The 17,247-nt window shown below is 32.5% G+C and overlaps 2 protein-coding genes across 2 annotated transcripts; one reads left to right on the top strand and one right to left on the bottom strand.

Moving 5' to 3' along the window:
• Positions 1-13: 13 nt before the first annotated feature.
• LOC132560949 (protein arginine methyltransferase NDUFAF7, mitochondrial-like) lies at positions 14-13,374 on the top strand. Its single transcript, XM_060225654.1, has 10 exons — positions 14-96; positions 977-1,128; positions 6,601-6,681; positions 7,114-7,224; positions 8,230-8,505; positions 9,480-9,626; positions 10,433-10,585; positions 11,198-11,303; positions 12,028-12,095; positions 13,030-13,374. Exons 1-10 carry the CDS (start codon positions 72-74, stop codon positions 13,231-13,233), a joined length of 1,323 nt encoding a protein of 440 aa, XP_060081637.1. The 5' UTR covers positions 14-71; the 3' UTR covers positions 13,234-13,374.
• Positions 13,375-14,523: 1,149 nt separating this feature from the next.
• Positions 14,524-16,920, bottom strand: LOC132560941 (B9 domain-containing protein 2-like; the record flags this gene model as incomplete). The annotated part of the gene is made up of 2 exons (XM_060225645.1): positions 14,524-16,586; positions 16,795-16,920. Coding segments are annotated over 2 exons (440 nt in total), but the record flags the coding sequence as incomplete, so codon positions are not given.
• Positions 16,921-17,247: the final 327 nt, after the last annotated feature.

The following is a 17,247-nucleotide window of genomic DNA, read 5'->3' as shown; positions in this document are numbered from 1 at the left end:
TCTTCAAGGGGTTTCCTCGTTGGTGAAACGTGACCTCCAGCACATTTCAGAATCAAAACAATTTAACGAATATGCGGTTGTATCGATTATTTCGAGGTAAACACAACAATTTTTGGAAGAATTGCCTAAACAATCTGTCAGTTGCAACAGAAACAGTTTATCATAAGTTTAAAACTTTATTTAGGTGAAGAGGCAAAATAATTTCAGACGCCGGTACTTCAATTGGTAGAAGCTAATCACATAAAACATACCGATGTCATTTCAAACATGATGCAATGGACATAGTGTCATCAATTCGTCATATGTCTACGTGTATATTAAATGATTTCTCTGAAATGTATGGTCTCCTCTTCAAAATCAGATTTATCTGTTTAAGAAAAGAAAAAGGAGAATTATCGAAACGAAAAGAAACTGTTTACCACAATGTGACAAAATTGATCACTAATCTTGCCCATAGAGAAATATTGAAGGAAAGTAGATCTAGAATACCAAAAATTTAAAAACAAATATGCACATGCATGCTAGAGTTATGACAGGTGACCTGGCATTTGCCATATAACTTTTAACATCCAATGTATAAATCACACCCTAGCCATCTGCACTGGTTATTAATCATGTCACCCACTTGTCCATCCATCATGAATGACATATTATTTATGGATATTGCAACACAATATTTTCATTATTTGGAATATTGTATTTATTATAGACATTTGTGATGCGTTATTTTCATTGTAAAAGTGAAACTTTACCATACTTTTTCCAAAGTTAGAGATATATGGACAGACCATATTCAGACCAGTGTCTCCAAGTCTTTCTGTTTAGTTATTACACTGCATCTGCATGAAATATGCAGATATTTTTTAATGTATTAGTGTTGTATGATACATATACAGGGAATGTATATCACAGTTACCTCTTGTATATGATATAAACCTCTTTCCCAGTTTACGATGTAAAATTTTGTGTTTTGCAGTGGCCAAAAGATATTCCCATAGATGTTTCTGTACAGCTACACAATCTCAACAGCCTACAGATCTCACAAAGTACCTGACATCTCGTATCCAAGTCAATGGGCCAATGTCCGTGGCAGAATACATGAAGGAGGTCCTCACTAACCCTGTATCTGTAGGTTATTCCTGTCAGCAATCATTTGTCATATTGTGATCGTCTTTTGTCCAGCATCATGCAGCGTGCACCATGAATCTTTTAAAATTTTTGACTTCTCATAATCCCCTGAACCAATTTCACTGAAATTTAAGAGAAACCCTCCATGGCCAAAGCTATGGCAAGCCGTTTTAACATTTAATCCTATTTCCTCTTAAGATGAAGTGTGGAATAAATTTATTTCACTTAAGTGAAATTATTTTTGTCTTAAGGTAATTAAACATCTTTTCGCATTATGATTTATTTCACTTAAGTGTAAAACTATTTCACTTAAGTGAAATAATTTTTATAAGTCTTAAGAGGTTTATTATTTCACTTAAGTTAAAATCGTTTTCACTTAAGTGAATTTAAACAAGCAGTGGGATGTATGAACACCTACCTTCTTCAACAGTTTTGGACTAATCCATTTTATTAACCAATCATTTGGTATTTTCTATCTGACCAATCAGATTCGCTTTCTCTGGTCGATTGCGTCGTGTGGCAAAATGAATGAAGAAACAGAAACAACCATGTACATGTATGTGTTTAATAGATTTATGGTGTATGTATGTTGTAATACATAATTAGCTGTTTTGAAATTGGTCTCTTTAACTTCATCTGGTTAGCCATTCCATACACAATCAAAAATAATTTGTTCATGTTTTTCGTATGTTGAAATTGTAAGGATAAGGGATTGATTAAAACAAATGATTTAACCGAGATATTAATTAATGTAATTTTCATGAAGACTATCTTTTGCCAATTGGTATAAGAATTCTTCTATTTCTTATTGATAAAAATTACTCATTTAGTTTTGCAAATTTTTAATCAATATTTATATAAGCTATGGCATAAATTTTGATTGCCCAATGTCTTTTGATAGTTGATTCATGGAGATTGGCTAATAACAAAATGGCTGTTCATATTAAGTCAGATATACCTTCAAATATTCCTCAATATTTTTATATCAAAGCAAGATTTTGTACAAGTATTTCACTATGATGATCCCCAACATTAATTTCAGATTAGTGGAAAAACATGTATGAATTTAGTTTTTTTTTCACTAACCGGAAAAACCACATTGTGGAAATAAAAAAGATTGGTAAGGGGAAGAAACTATGGAAATAGATTTCTTTTATATAAGTTAAGGAAACACATAATGGAAATAAAAATCTTTTTCACTTAAGTGAAATAACACATAATGGAAATAAAAAACCTTTTTCACTTAAGAGAAATAACACATAATGGAAATAAAAAAAATTTTCACTTAAGTGAAATAACACATAATGGAAATAAAAATCTTTTTCACTTAAGTGAAATAACATATAATGGAAATAAAAATCTTTTTCACTTAAGTGAAATAACACATAATGGAAATAAAAAACCTTTTTCACTTAAGAGAAATAACACATAATGGAAATAAAAAAAATTTTCACTTAAGTGAAATAACACATAATGGAAATAAAAATCTTTTTCACTTAAGTGAAATAACACATAATGGAAATAAATTTTATTTTCACTTAAGTGAAATAACACATAATGGAAATAAAACTCTTTTTCACTTAAGTGAAATGATACTTAATGGAAATAAAAATCTTTTTCACTTAAGTGAAATAACACATAATGGAAATAAAAATCTTTTTCACTTAAGTGAAATGATACATAATGGAAATAAAAATTGAAGATACTTAACACTATTTTTTTGTTATATTTATTCTGACCAGGAAGTAATTCTGTATTGAACTAAAAAATTTTATCCCTGTAGACCTGCAGTTAACTTCTACATGGTAGTAACTACTAAAATGAAGATAACGTTAAAATGTCTCACTTAGCAATATATACATAATTCAAATAGATTTTGATATTTATCATAATCTCCCTTTCTCTATTCTCTCTGTAAAAAGTGTAAAATATTTGGTCTCTACTTGCTCTGACGCATAAGTGGTGACGTTTTCTCAAGGACCCGGATGACAGGAGAAAGTGAAATACACACGGGATGTCATGATCATGAACTCTAGCCCAACAAGGGGACACTTCTGGAGGCACGGATCTCCAGCGCCTAAGTGTCAGGGTTGCACAAGTGATATACTCGCAAAGTATAAATTGCAGAAAATTTAAATGCCCTTGCGATTGCCCCTCAGCCACTGTCATCTGGAGACTAGACCAGCCGATTGGTAATACAGGGACCATATTACCGCCCTTCTAGCCCGAGTCGGAAGCCAAAGTGGTGTGTTGCATACAAGACTGATAAAATCAGAATAATGCTCAACCACCAGGACCTTCTTCCCCGAGTTTAAGGGATGCAAACTACGGCAAACAGTTTGGTTCGAATTGGAACTACTGAAGTTTTGGACTATTTTTAGTCTCTCCTAAATTGGTTAATAATTTATAGATAATTTTCAGTATGATTTGATACATTATTTGCAAAATTGGCTAATAGATTAAAATTCATTAATTGATTCATAATAAATGTTAATTTCTGTTAATAATTGCAATTTATTTACTTATTTATTTATTTTAATAAAATGAATTCACTAATTGGATTACCGGTATAAATTTTTTTTTTTTTTCACTAAAATGATAATTTATTTATTGATTTATTAATTTTGTTTTAATTAAATTGATCCTTTTCATTTGAAATTGTTTATGCTCTATATTTTTCTTGTCATTTAGTTTGAAAAACGAGGTTAAAGGAAGTGGCTCTTCCCATTTTGAAATGGGGGTGGATAGCATACTGACTGTTTTATTTACCTTAAGTGGAAAAAATATCCCTTAAGTGAATGTAATTTAGCATTATGTCAGCACATATCACTTTTTCACTTAAGTGAAATTCTTTTAAACTTAAGGGAAATAAACATTATTATGCATTATGATTTATTTCACTTAAGTGAAAAAAAGAATCCCTTAAGTGATTTTCTCCCCCTTAAGTTGTATTAATAATTTGCATTATGTTTCATTTCCCCTTAAGTGCAATTGTTTTTCACTTAAGTGAAAAAGAATTTCACTTAAGTGAAAAAACTATCCCCTTAAGAGGAAATAGGATTAAATGTTAAAACGGCTTGCCATACAAAGCTGCATCTAAATTGTAAATTATATGTGCCCACTTCCAGGGATTTGAGAGGCAGGGCCAAAAAGGGTCAAATTGATCGAAACTTCAAAAATTATTCCCCCATTCAAATACTCTTCATGGATGGAAAGACCTTAATGTGCTTTACCAAAATTTAAATTTCATGACCCCAAGGTTTCACATTTCCCCTGTTTCTTAATCTTAGAGCTGCTATCTCCGTAAAATTACATTTTGCTAATGAACTGCTATTTCGGTAAAATTACAGATTATACCTGCCATACTGGAACTCCTGCATTAAAAACATGTTCATAATCTTATCTTGGAACATGCTGTAAATGAGTATGATATTCGGTTGATGTTGTGAGAATGTACAGTGTTCCCCCAAAAGGTTTATATTTTCAATGCAGAAAACATTATCAAAAGCAGAGCATATGTTACGTCATGTATCTGGGATTTCCGCTCGTAAAATGGCCATCATGTAGGCCTACATCAGTTTGTTGATGCAATTTCCGCAAGTAATCTTTCTCTATTAACAAGATAATTTCTATGACTCGTTACAAGAAGAACAACAGCATTGTAACTCAGGTGTCTGTTAAGGCCATTAGGCCTCTTGTTGTAATTTTATCAGGTCATGCACCTGTTATAGATATGTTCTATTTTCAGCATACCTTTGGTTAAGACAAGTTTTTTTAAATTGCACAATGGTGGATCATAACAACTGATAACATCATGTAGAAAATGTAATGAACAGATTTGCATTTTCATGATTAACCTTTGTATTAAAAGGTTGTACATGTATTTCCTGTAAGAAAGGCTCTGAAATTTGATCAGGTGTCGTTAGCAAAACTATTCCATGTTTTGAAAGTGATAAAAAATTTCACTTGCTTAGTCAGAAATTCACCTGTTAGACTTATTATTAGATGATAAATTTGAGAAAATGAAATAGAAATCAGATATTGTGAAAACCACTTTAAACAATTTCTTTTTGAATGTCTGTGTCTAAAAGAAAGAGTGTGTTATTAAAACAAAGTTGGATTTTGTTTTGTATTTGTATAAACTGAATATATGTGGAACCCAGGGCTTGTAGAATCTGTTTAGAAATCTGAAGCACATGGATGTAGTATGTACACACATGAATTAGGATTACTGGTTATTAAATCATCTAACCCAAAGGGTCATGATGACTTATATCCTTCATGTTTCGTTTGTTGTCGTGCGCTGCCTGCCATGTGTAAACTTTGTATTCAAATTAACTTTTCTCAATTACCAAAAGACTCAGGGTGCTGATATTGGGCCGTAGAATGATGGGACGAAGGGCTTAAAATGAATGACCTTTACTTACTTTAAAGGTCACGGGTCAGATGTGTTGAAATATTTAAACAACTTCTTCTCCATTACCAAAAGTTCCATGGTGCTGTTGGGACCTGTAGCATAATGGGATGAAGGGCAACCAATTTTGTAAAAGTGAATTACCTCGACCTACTTTCAAGGCTGTAGGTGTCAAATGTGTTTAAATGTTTAAACAACTTCTTCTCAATAACTAAAATGCCCGGGGTGCTGCTGATATTGTGGCTGTAGAATGATTGGATGAAGGGCTAGAGTGTGTCAAAATGAATTACTTTGATCAATTTCAAGGTCACAGGGGACATATGTGTAAAAATCTTTAAACAACTTTTTCTCAATACCCAAAAGGCACAGGGTGCTGATGGGGCTGGTAGCATGATGGGTTGAAGGGCTACCAAGTTTTGCATATTATTGACCTTGACCTACTTTCGAGGTCACAGGGGTCATATATGTCAAAATCTTTTAAACAACTTCTTTTCAATAATCAAAAAGCTTTGGTAATTGATTTTGGGCCTGTGGCATGCTGGAATGAAAGATTACCAATTTTGTTCATGTAGTTGACCTTTTCTTTCTTTTTATAGGTCAAAGGGGTCAAATGTGTTAAAAACTTCAAACCACCTCTTCTCCATAATATAAGTCAATGAAGGGCTTGCAATTTATTTAATAAAATACCTTCACTTATATTCAAGATCTCTTGGGTAAAGTGAGCTGAGATCTTAAAAATTCTTTTCCAACAAGCAGTTGGTCCAGAGTAATGGCATTTGTGTAGTAGCATCTATAGAGAATATGGTTTCAAGTTTGCAGAAAATGTTTTTATGAACCAACAATGTCTTCTATGTAAGCTTTAGAGTAGTTGAGCCATTTACTATAGGCCAATTTGGCCTCTTTCATATATAGGTCTTTATAGTCATATGACCATTAAGGCCCATGGGCCTTTTGTTTCTTTGATATTTCCACAAATATGGTTGACATTACATTAGCTATTCATATCATTATTTCAATATTAGTACATGTTTTTTATAAAAAAAAATTTAAATCAACAGGGTTACTACATGAAGAAGGATGTGTTTGGACAAGAGGGTGACTTCATTACTTCACCGGAAGTTAGCCAAATGTTTGGCGAGGTTTGTATGACATTCATATTTACACATGTTTATACTCTCGTAATAGTTTTCAGTACCATTACATTAATGTTTAGAATCGGTGTATATTTAGTTCATAGACTGTAAAATCATATATGTGCAAGTGACTCAAATTTTGTGGTTTTACCTCATATTCAGCAAAAATAAAACTCACTGAAAAGTAATGTTTTTACAGTAATCTGATGGTGAAGAAGTAGAACAGACATGTGAATGGAACATATTTCAACAAAACAGAATTATGGGATTGCCATTGTATTTTTACTGATATTCTATTAAGCTTAATCATCTAATGCAATGATTCTTTGATTTAAAAAATGAAAAAAACAATGAAAATCAAAATTCTGAAAGAAATGGCATTTAAATACTTACCAAACACATACATGTCTATTATATTCTAAAATGTTATCTTCATAGCTCCTTGGGATATGGTGCATTAACGAGTGGATGAAGTCAGGGATGCCGCCTTTATTCCAGTTAGTTGAGCTGGGGCCTGGACGGGGAACACTTGCTGATGACATGCTGCGGGTAAGAATGAGCTTTTTAAGCTGGTTTTCACAGTGGTAAACATTTCCAATATTGACAAGGTTACCACAATATGTTCATTTCAAAGTCAGTATTTTCTTATGTACATTTTAATGCTTGTACATCACAAGAGAAAAATAAATCAAATGCAAAGCTATTAAGAAATTCCATTTTTAGCCCACCATCATCATACACTTCACTATTCAAATGGCCCAACATCCGTGTTGCGTCATCCATCAATCCATAAAACAACTTTATGGATCATTCTTAAATTTCATATGAAGATTGTACTTGGTTCCAAGTTGTGCCATTTTGTTTTTGGGACTGATTAGAAAATCAAAATGGCTGACAGATGGCCATTTTGGATTTTAACAGTGAAAGTTTGTTATCGCTATTTTTTGAATAGTGCAGGATGGATTTCTTCTCAAATTTCTTATGGAGGTCACTGTTGGTCCCTAGTTGTGCCTTTTTGATTTTCGGACGGATTAGAAAAAATGAAATGATTTGTAGGTGGTAATTTTGGATTTGACAGTCAACGATTGCAATTGCTATTTCTTAAGAGGAATTTTTAGATTACATATAATTTAGAACATGAATGGAGAAAAAAGGTAGAAAAGAAGGGAAAAGATCAACTTTTGAAGCACAAATAAAGACTAAACAATGGTGGCCACCAAGATCAGTCTGTGATCTCTTGTTAAAGTATATTATCATATTTCATCAAATTAGCACAAACAGATTAGCTGTTGTACCTGCAAAGTTTTCTATAAAACACTACATAACTTAATTTTAGAACATTGCTTTCAGAACAAAAACTTTAACTTTTGTTTACAGTATTTCATTAAAAATTTTCATTATATAAATTTTGATTGTACAAGACACAATTTTTGGAAGAGATACTGTACAATCTATTTGAAATTTTTTCCGGTCTTGTTTTTTCAAACAAAATGTAAGTCTGGTGATAGTTTATATAAGTTACTTTCAAGAAGATTTTCAATCATTTTCTTTTAGACATTTGCTCAGTTTCCAGCCTTCGGAGAAAAAGTTAGTTTACATTTGGTTGAAGTAAGTCCTAAGATGTCACAGCTACAAGAAGAGAAATTGACAGGCAACCCAGGGAAGGTGGTCGAGGGTGATGTAGATAATGTAGAACCTCCATACAAAACAGCAAAGTCTAGACATGGACCAAATGTTAGCTGGTATAAGGATCTACGAGAAGTCCCTAAAGGATTTTCCTGTTATATAGCAAATGAATTCTTTGATGCACTACCAATTTTTAAATTTCATGTAAGTATTTGATATGTGAATTCTTTTTAATAGGTTGGATACTGAATAAACTCTTTTTCACCACACAGTCAATCATCATATTGTGAACCTGGATAAATAGCACTCAACATATCCACTTATACAAAATATTCATGCCATATTTTTTGGAAGTGATTATTAGTGATATGTAAGGTATTATGATTATGATGTGGAAATCACTTTTACAGGACAGATATCAAATGACAGCGTCGATATTAGACAATCTGTGAGCCTCTTCAATTTTTGTAATGGCTAATTTTTTAGTCATCTGACCTAAAGACTTGCTTTTGAGGTCATGGGAGTCAGATGTGTTGAAATATTTTTAAACATATTCTTCTCAATAACTAAAAGTCCAAAGGTTTTGATATAGATCCTGTAGCATGCTGGGATGAAGGGCCACTAACTTTATTCATACTGTTGACCTTGACAATGTTTCAAGTTCACATGTCAAATATGTCAAAATCCTTTAACCAACTTCTTTTCAATAACCAAAAGGCTTTAGGTATTGATTTTGGGCCTGTGGCATGCTGGGATGAAGGATTACCAATTCTGTTCATGTAATTGACCTTTTTACTTTTATAGGTCACAGGGGTCTAATGTGTTAAAAAGTCACTTCCCAATAATAAAAGGGTCCAGGCTGTTGATATTGATTCTTTCACATATGTTGATTAAGAACTACTTATTTATTCAAAGAAATGACCTTAGATCAAATGAGTTGAGATCTCAAAATTTCTTTTTCAACAAGCAATAGGTCCAGAGTAATGGCATTGTGCAGTAGTATGGATAAAGAATATGATCTCAATTTTGCAGAATTTTTTTTTATGAACTAACAATGTCCTCTATATAAGCTTTAGAATTGTTGAGTAATTTTTTTATGCAAATTCTGCCAAAGACTTATATAGGTCTTTATAGTTAGATGATCGTTAAGGCCAGTGGGCCTCTTGTTTTTCTCTCAGAAAACAGAAGAAGGATGGCGTGAAGTTATGATTGATGTTAATACCAGAAAATCAAATGAAGATGAGATAGCTGCTGGTAAGGCAGATGCAGATTTCAAATATGTCCTTGCTGGTGGTCAAACATTCCCAGCAAAAGCATTTTTAAAGGTAGGAAATTGAGCTCATCTGTTGTAGTCATATTAACTGTGAATAGGTATTTTTCAGTGTTTTATTTTATTAAAGCAACTATGTCTACCAATTCAAGGTTTTATGTAGTGATGTCATTATCCAAACATAGATCATAATTATTAGTACTCTACCTACTATAAATAGAATAAGGAATAGAATTCTTTCCATTTGGAATGATGACGTATGATTTCGAGAGTCCTGAGTTTAAACAGATTTTATATTGAAATACTTTCTAATGTAAAAATTCAGTACTGGCAGTCCTGTAAAGATTCTGAAAGTTCTGTCTACAGAATCAAAGGAAAGACGATTTCATCGATAGTTTTAGGAAAAATAACAATATTTTTCAAACTGTAAAATTGTTATTTACAATAAATACTATTTGGTGGACTCTTGATTTAGTGGATAATCATACCTCAATTAATCTGTCCAGGTAGTTATAGTAATATTAACAGTTTGGGGACATTTGTTGAATGGGAGTACCAACAAAATCAACAATAATAAAACTACCATGATAATGAATGATTTAACAGTATACATTATGGCTGTCTTTATATTTGGCAAGATACAATTAGATCTAACACAGACAAGAAAGTTCAATCACTTATAAGAAAGTCATTGAAAATATAATGAGAACTACCAGAGAAAAATAGTTTGATCAATACAAGTAGGAAACATGCTGTTAAAATCACATATTTTGATGTTATATGACCCATCCTCATAAAGTTAACAATAAATGAATGTGTTTCTTATAATATACCATCAACTTCTTTGTTTTTCTTTACCAGCATATAGAGCCAAATGACCCACGTAACCATGTAGAAGTTTCACCAGTAAGCGGGGTCGTTGTAATGGAGTTAGCAAAGAGAATAGAAGAGGAAGGGGGTTTTTCTCTCATCACAGACTATGGCCATGATGGAGATAAAACAGACACATTTAGAGTAAGATAATATGAATATTTCTATAACCTGGTGAGATTTGTTACTCAAAAGCAGGCACCATCATTTCTGATGGATCACTGTCGGTGTGTTTTTTTCCATAGCATCTCCTGCTTATGAAAAAAGGATGGACTACCAAGTTAATATGAATGACCTTGACCCACTTTCAAGGTCACAAGGGTCAAATATGTTAAAATTCTCAAGCGACTTCTTCTCAATAACCAAAAGGTCAAGGGTCTTGATATTAGGCCTGAAGCATGTATTGTCTGAAGTAATGGCATTTGTGTAGTGCAAGTATTCTTTTTAAGCTATAGAGTTGTTGAGCAATTTTTTTTAACACTATTTGGCTTCTTTTATATTATAGGTCTTTATAGTCAGATGACCCTAAAGGCCCATGGGCCTTTTGTTTATCATATCAATAGAATTACACGTTACAATGCTATATAATGATTGGTCGGTCAATGCAGGTATGAGGACATCACATCAATCTTTATTTAGGATGGAACCAAGACTAGGTCAGTTATAGTGTCTTTTGTGATTATATGGCAGTTCTTGACATCTAAAGGAATATGTATTTTGTGTTGATGTTAAAAATGTAACTGTTGTATATTGCAGGCATTTAAGAATCACAAACAGCATAATGCACTAAAGGATCCTGGGACAGCTGATTTGACAGCCGATGTGGACTTTGCTTACCTTAAGTCAATGGCAGAACCAATAGGTAATATTTTCTTTCACTTGAATATTTAAAAAAAAAAAAATGAAACAAATTCCATATTGATTACATAGTTATTGCCCTTTGTTAAAAACTTCTTCTCTGGAACATAAGTTTGCCCGCAGTTAAACAAGCATCAATGTATACATTAATCATACTACAACAAAATTGCTGTGTACCAAATTCAGGGTCCTTGACCCCATAATTACAGTTATTGCCCTTTGTTAAAAATATTTTGCCCACAGCATAACTTTGCATGCATTCAAGGTAGGATAATGAAACTTTGTGTATATAATGATCATACCAAAACAATATACAGTGTACAAATGTTAGGGCCCTCAACCCCTTCATTACAGAGTTATAGCCCTTTGTAAAAAATTTATGTCTGAAGCATTACTCTTCCTACATTTAATTACAATACAGAGTGCTGTATAAATCAGTCAGACAAAGGCAAGGTGCAGTGCGGTAAAGTCAAAGGCCATGACCCCTCAGTACAGAGTTATTACACTTCATTATTTTTTTTTTGTCATGAGCATAGCTTTAGATGTTAGGATAATATGAAATAATGTGTAAACTTTGGTCATACTAAAAGAATATGCAGTGTACCAAATTCAGAGTCTGCAACCCCTATTTACAGAATTATTGCCATTTGTTAAAATTTTGTGTCAAATGAATTTGTTTTCAGTGAACATTCATCAGTTTCACTGATACTCTTGTTTATTTGCTGCAGCTAGAGTCTTTGGTCCTGTATCTCAGTCTGAATTTCTTCACAACATGGGCATTCTTGCCAGACTAAAGGTAAGGTCAAGTTGATACACTACATATAATGTCTAGTTTATACACTACAGGTAAGGTCTAGTTCATACACTACAGGTAGGATTTGGTATATACATTATAGCCAAGATCAAGTACATACATTAGAGGCAAGATCTAGTTCAAACACTACAGGTAAGATCTTGTACATGCATTAAGATCTGGTACCATAACCATAGGTAATGTTTGGTCCATACACTACAGGCAATATTTGGTACTTACACTTCAGGTAAGGTCTAGTTCATACACTATAGATAAGATCTGGTATATACTTTACAGGTAATATTGGGTACATACACTACAGGTAATATTGGGTACATACACTACAGGTAATATTGGGTACATACACTACAGATAATATTAGGCACATATACTACAGGTAATATTGGGTACATACATCTACAGATAATATTGGGTACATACACTACAGGTAATATTGGGTACATACACTACAGATAATATTAGGCACATATACTACAGGTAATATTGGGTACATACACTACAGATAATATTGGGTACATACACTACAGGTAATATTGGGTACATACACTACAGGTATTGGGTACATACACTACAGGTAATATTGGGTACATACACTACAGGTAATATTGGGTACATACACTACAGGTATTGGGTACATACACTACAAGTAATATTAGGCACATACACTACGGGTAATATTGGGTACATACACTACAGGTAATATTAGGCACATACACTACGGGTAATATTAGGCACATACGTATACTTCAGGTAAGATCATGTTAATTCACTACAGGTACTATAATACAGTCTCAATAATGCATTTTTGACTCGAAAATTAATTTGTGATGTGAGACAATGTTTTCTGGCAAAGTATACCTGGTACATACATGTATCGACTTTATACTAAATCCTTTCATTCTTTCATATTTTTCAGATTTTAATCAAAAATAGCAAAGACGAAGAGACAGCCAAAACATTGTTGAGCCAATATCATATGTTAACACACCCTGAGAAGATGGGAATCAGATTTAAATTCATGGCCTTATTAAATAATGAGATTGAAAAGGAATACATACCATCAGGTTTCATAGACCCATCCCAATATTGTCCCTTTGAGAATGAGACCCCATCAGAGTGAAATGATCCACATATTTAATGTTATTGTTGTGATTACCTGTTTCATGTAACTTTTTAACTGTGTCTTAAATCAAGATCAGTTGAATTGAAAAAATAGTACTGCATAAAACTTGTTATTAATAAAACTCATTTGCTGAACAAAGTCTTCTCTCTGATGTAGTTATTGTTTTTAGTCCATCATCAGTGGTCCATCCTTTGACAATCTGTTCTTTAAACACTTCTTGGCACAAAAGTTATTTTCTATTAAGTACTGAATGGATCAATCACTTATTTCATGTGTATGTTCTCCTTGGTCCCATGTTGCAATGTTCATTTTTGGAACCTACAGAAAAAACTAAAAGACAGACAGAAATCTTTGATTTGTTTTTAAAGTTTGTTATCACTATTTCTGAAAGGATTTTTCTCAAATTTCATATGTAGACACAAAATATTTGGTTCCTTGTTGTGTATGTTAATTTTGGGCAGACAGCTATCTTGGATTTTAAAAATAAAGTTTGTTGTCATTACTTCTGTAGAAGTACTGGATGGCTCTCTCTCCAGTAGGTTTGTGTTTGTGTATTAGTGTTGTGTTAAATGTGGGAACTGATCAGAGAGGAAAGTGGGCTTTGAATCTAATTCAATAAATACATTTTCATCAACAAAACATGCATCCTATGTTAAGAATTCAGAACCTGATTTAATGTTGAAACTTTGTTTCATTGCTAACTTGTTATTAGGATAACAAGAGGATCAATAGGTCTGAAGTGCTCACGTGCTCTGCAATTTACCCAGAAGGCTTTGCTAGGTCAATTTCTGTAAACTTGAATGCTTATCCATATATGCTACAACACAAATACCATTAACCTAGGACCTTTTGCCCATTGCAAAAGAAGAAATTTTGATTTCCAAACACATTTGACCTGTGATCTTAAATGTGAAGATCATTCATGTGAACAACCTTGGTATCCTTTCATCCAATCATGCTCCAGGCCAAATATCAATGTCCTGAGCCTTTTGGTTTTTTAGAAGTCGTTGGACAAACATCTGACCCTATGACCTTGACAGAGAGTCAAGATCATTCATTTGAACAAAGTTGGTTGGTGCTCTATGGATAGACAACAGACGTTGCACCTGGGCATAAGCTCATTTACACTTTGAGCACGCATACTAAAACAAAAGAAATAACTATTGCATATTTTAAACCTATTTAATGATTTTTGAGTGGTAAAATGATTTTCATAACTCATTCTGCAATTTAGTATATGACAAAGAGTACACTAAATACAATTCAGAAACTATAATGTACCACATGTATGAATCAAAATATGACTGACAAAATATGCTGAATGCATATATATTAATCATAAAAGAAAAATATCATTTGCATCATGTTATAACATATTTAACCCATAAAGAAATGTTTCAACTTTAATGCTCCCTAATATAATGGATAACAAATATTAACAAAAGAGTGTTTTTCTTGCTTAAGAGTTATTTCCCATGTCAATGAAGCAACTGCTTTGAATGCACAGATTGGGCCTGTTCAATTATGGACGGGCTTGTTGTCACCTGAAAACATTTGTGGAATGTATCAAGGCTGACATGTAAGTTTTAGAACAGGCATGAACAGCTTCATTGCAGTTCATCAGAAAAGCAAATTAAAGTCAGTAGGGATTTTTTTATAAATGAATAACCCTAGTCAAACTAGTTTAACCAAGAAACCCTAGCTAGCAACATAACTCTTTAAAAATTGTGCAAAATGATAAAAAAAAAAGATTGAAATAAATATTTCAGTACATGTAAATACTTTTTATTGAAACACGTGTATAAGAAAAGTAAATGAAATTTCACTTCTAGACTTGTGCATCTCCACATTTTGAAATATTATTACAGCATTGTATAATAGTTTTCGATATCTGAAGCGAACAACTTTATACATGATCAATGAATTGATGAAATGGGATTATTTGACACAAGATCAATTTATACAAGATCTTGTTCTGTGCTATTTTAAAGTAATGACATTGGCTAGCCTTGATAACAGTTTTCACAACACTGAGGATTGACATAGTTAATACATAGATGTAATGTTAACTGAAAAATTATCTAAAATTTACAATCACAACCTGTTACATGTACCTCAGCATCTTAAATAATTTGTTGAGGAACAAATGAACATTCAATAACCTTTTATTACAATATTGTGTAGTATATATGCATTATCTATACAGCTTGCATATGGGTATTTTCAAAGGTTGCAGTAACAAAACTCTCTAGACAGTTTTACTGATGATAAGAAAGATTATACAAATATTCGCCAGAAGGTAATGATTTGGTTACGAGTCCATTACAAGGTATAATATCCCATCATGTATGAAGATGTAATTTATTTCAATGCCTCCACTAGAACTTGTACCCAGGACCTTTGACTTACTGTTTCATGCTCACAACAATTGAACATAAGAGAATTTATCTCAAACTAAATGGTATACTGTGTTTACCAGGTCTCTACCTCATCCTCCCTCATCTCTGTGTGGCAAAGTCATTCACATCATGAAATATACATGTTGCCAAATTACATTAAAATACATCAAAGGACTTGCTTATTAAAACATCTACTTGACCTCAAAACTCCAAACTGAATCACTTCTATCAAATGTTTGGTCCTGCCTTTTACTTTGAAAGAAATTATCAATTAGATTCTAATATAATTCTTATAAATTGTCACACTCCTTTACAAAATCTGGAGTCTTGGGTCGGACACATGTTTTACTGGAGTAGCCCTTATTCTTATATCACTGCATTTGAGATGTCAAATTTGTTATATTTCCTTAAAATGTCTTCGAGAAATGATTATGAATTCAAATGAATATCTAGCCATTTTTTCTTTTACCTTTTTCAGATCATTAAATATAAATAAAATCTGCCTGTTGTGACCATCAGCAATTTCTTTTCTCTCATAGGTCACTATACACATATTTTTACTTTAACTATGAATTATAATTGTACATGTTTTCTGAAGAAATATAAATAAAAAAGATCAGAAAATATCTAACCAAATTCAGCATTCGATTCCATATTTATCAAAGTTCCTGAGGACTACCCCAAGCTGTAAGTGAACTTTGCCCATGGCCACAGTATGAAGTCTGTATCTATCTGCACCACTGTATATTAAGTCTGGGTTTTTGAGCTGAGGACCACCTCCAAGGAAATGTTGTGACACTTGTTCCCTGAATTCTCCAGCTGGTCGCCATGTAGGACATTCAACATCATGAATTCCAGGTGAGGTTGGAATATGACAAAAACCATAACCATATAATTCATTTCTTCCAAAAGAATCTTGATGCCACACTTGAAAATGTACCTTTGGCCAGCCTATGAGGAAATCAAACAAAATAACATGTTCAACACAAAACTTAATATTGGTAGTAGCATCAACTGAACAGCTGAAAATGTTATCCATCTTTTATGAATATTATGGCACAACTACATTTTATACTTTTAAAAAATAATTCATCCTTACTATATAATAAGTATATAATAAAAAGTTTTAAAGAAGGGAACACTAAAAGTGACACATCACCTTGAAGTCCTTTTGTGGTTAAATGCAGATCAATGGGATGTGACCAGTAAGCTGCCTCTTGATTCTGTGGATTATCCACTTGTGTTTGACCTTCACGTAAACCTGATAAAACCTTCCATGCACCACCTATTGAAGTTGAAGCAAAAGAAAATTTGTTGAAAATAAAGGAAATCTTTGACATAAGAATACAACAAGACACTGACATACACCATAATATGCGTTGGGGATTTTCCTGATAATGACTGATTAAAAAATGGTTATGAAAATAGAAAACAAAAACAAAACTAAATTAAGATGACATATATGAAGATAGCGCTATGAATTATGTATTACCCTAGTAATAATATTAGGATGAGGGAAACCACAAATTTGCATATAATATGCAAACAATCCTAGTTAGCTTTTTCAACTTTGTTGTCCAATTCACATTTATTCAGTCATGAAACATCATAC

This window comes from Ylistrum balloti, unplaced genomic scaffold, assembly GCF_031769215.1.
Source record: "Ylistrum balloti isolate Yb309-2 unplaced genomic scaffold, AGI_CSIRO_Ybal_v1 Utg371132, whole genome shotgun sequence".
NCBI lineage: Eukaryota > Metazoa > Mollusca > Bivalvia > Pectinida > Pectinidae > Ylistrum > Ylistrum balloti.
The sequence above is the reverse complement of the archived record's forward strand: the minus strand, read 5'-3'. Positions and strand labels throughout refer to the sequence as shown.

What these genes read in the sequence shown, in the direction of transcription:
- LOC132560949 (XM_060225654.1), top strand. Translation starts at nt 72, where the DNA reads ATGCGGTTGTATCGATTATTTCGAG. An exon ending in TTGCTGATGACATGCTGCGG is followed by an intron (nt 7,225 to 8,229) that starts GTAAGAATGAGC and finishes ATTTTCTTTTAG; the next exon opens with ACATTTGCTCAGTTTCCAGC. An exon ending in TACCAATTTTTAAATTTCAT is followed by an intron (nt 8,506 to 9,479) that starts GTAAGTATTTGA and finishes TTTTTCTCTCAG; the next exon opens with AAAACAGAAGAAGGATGGCG.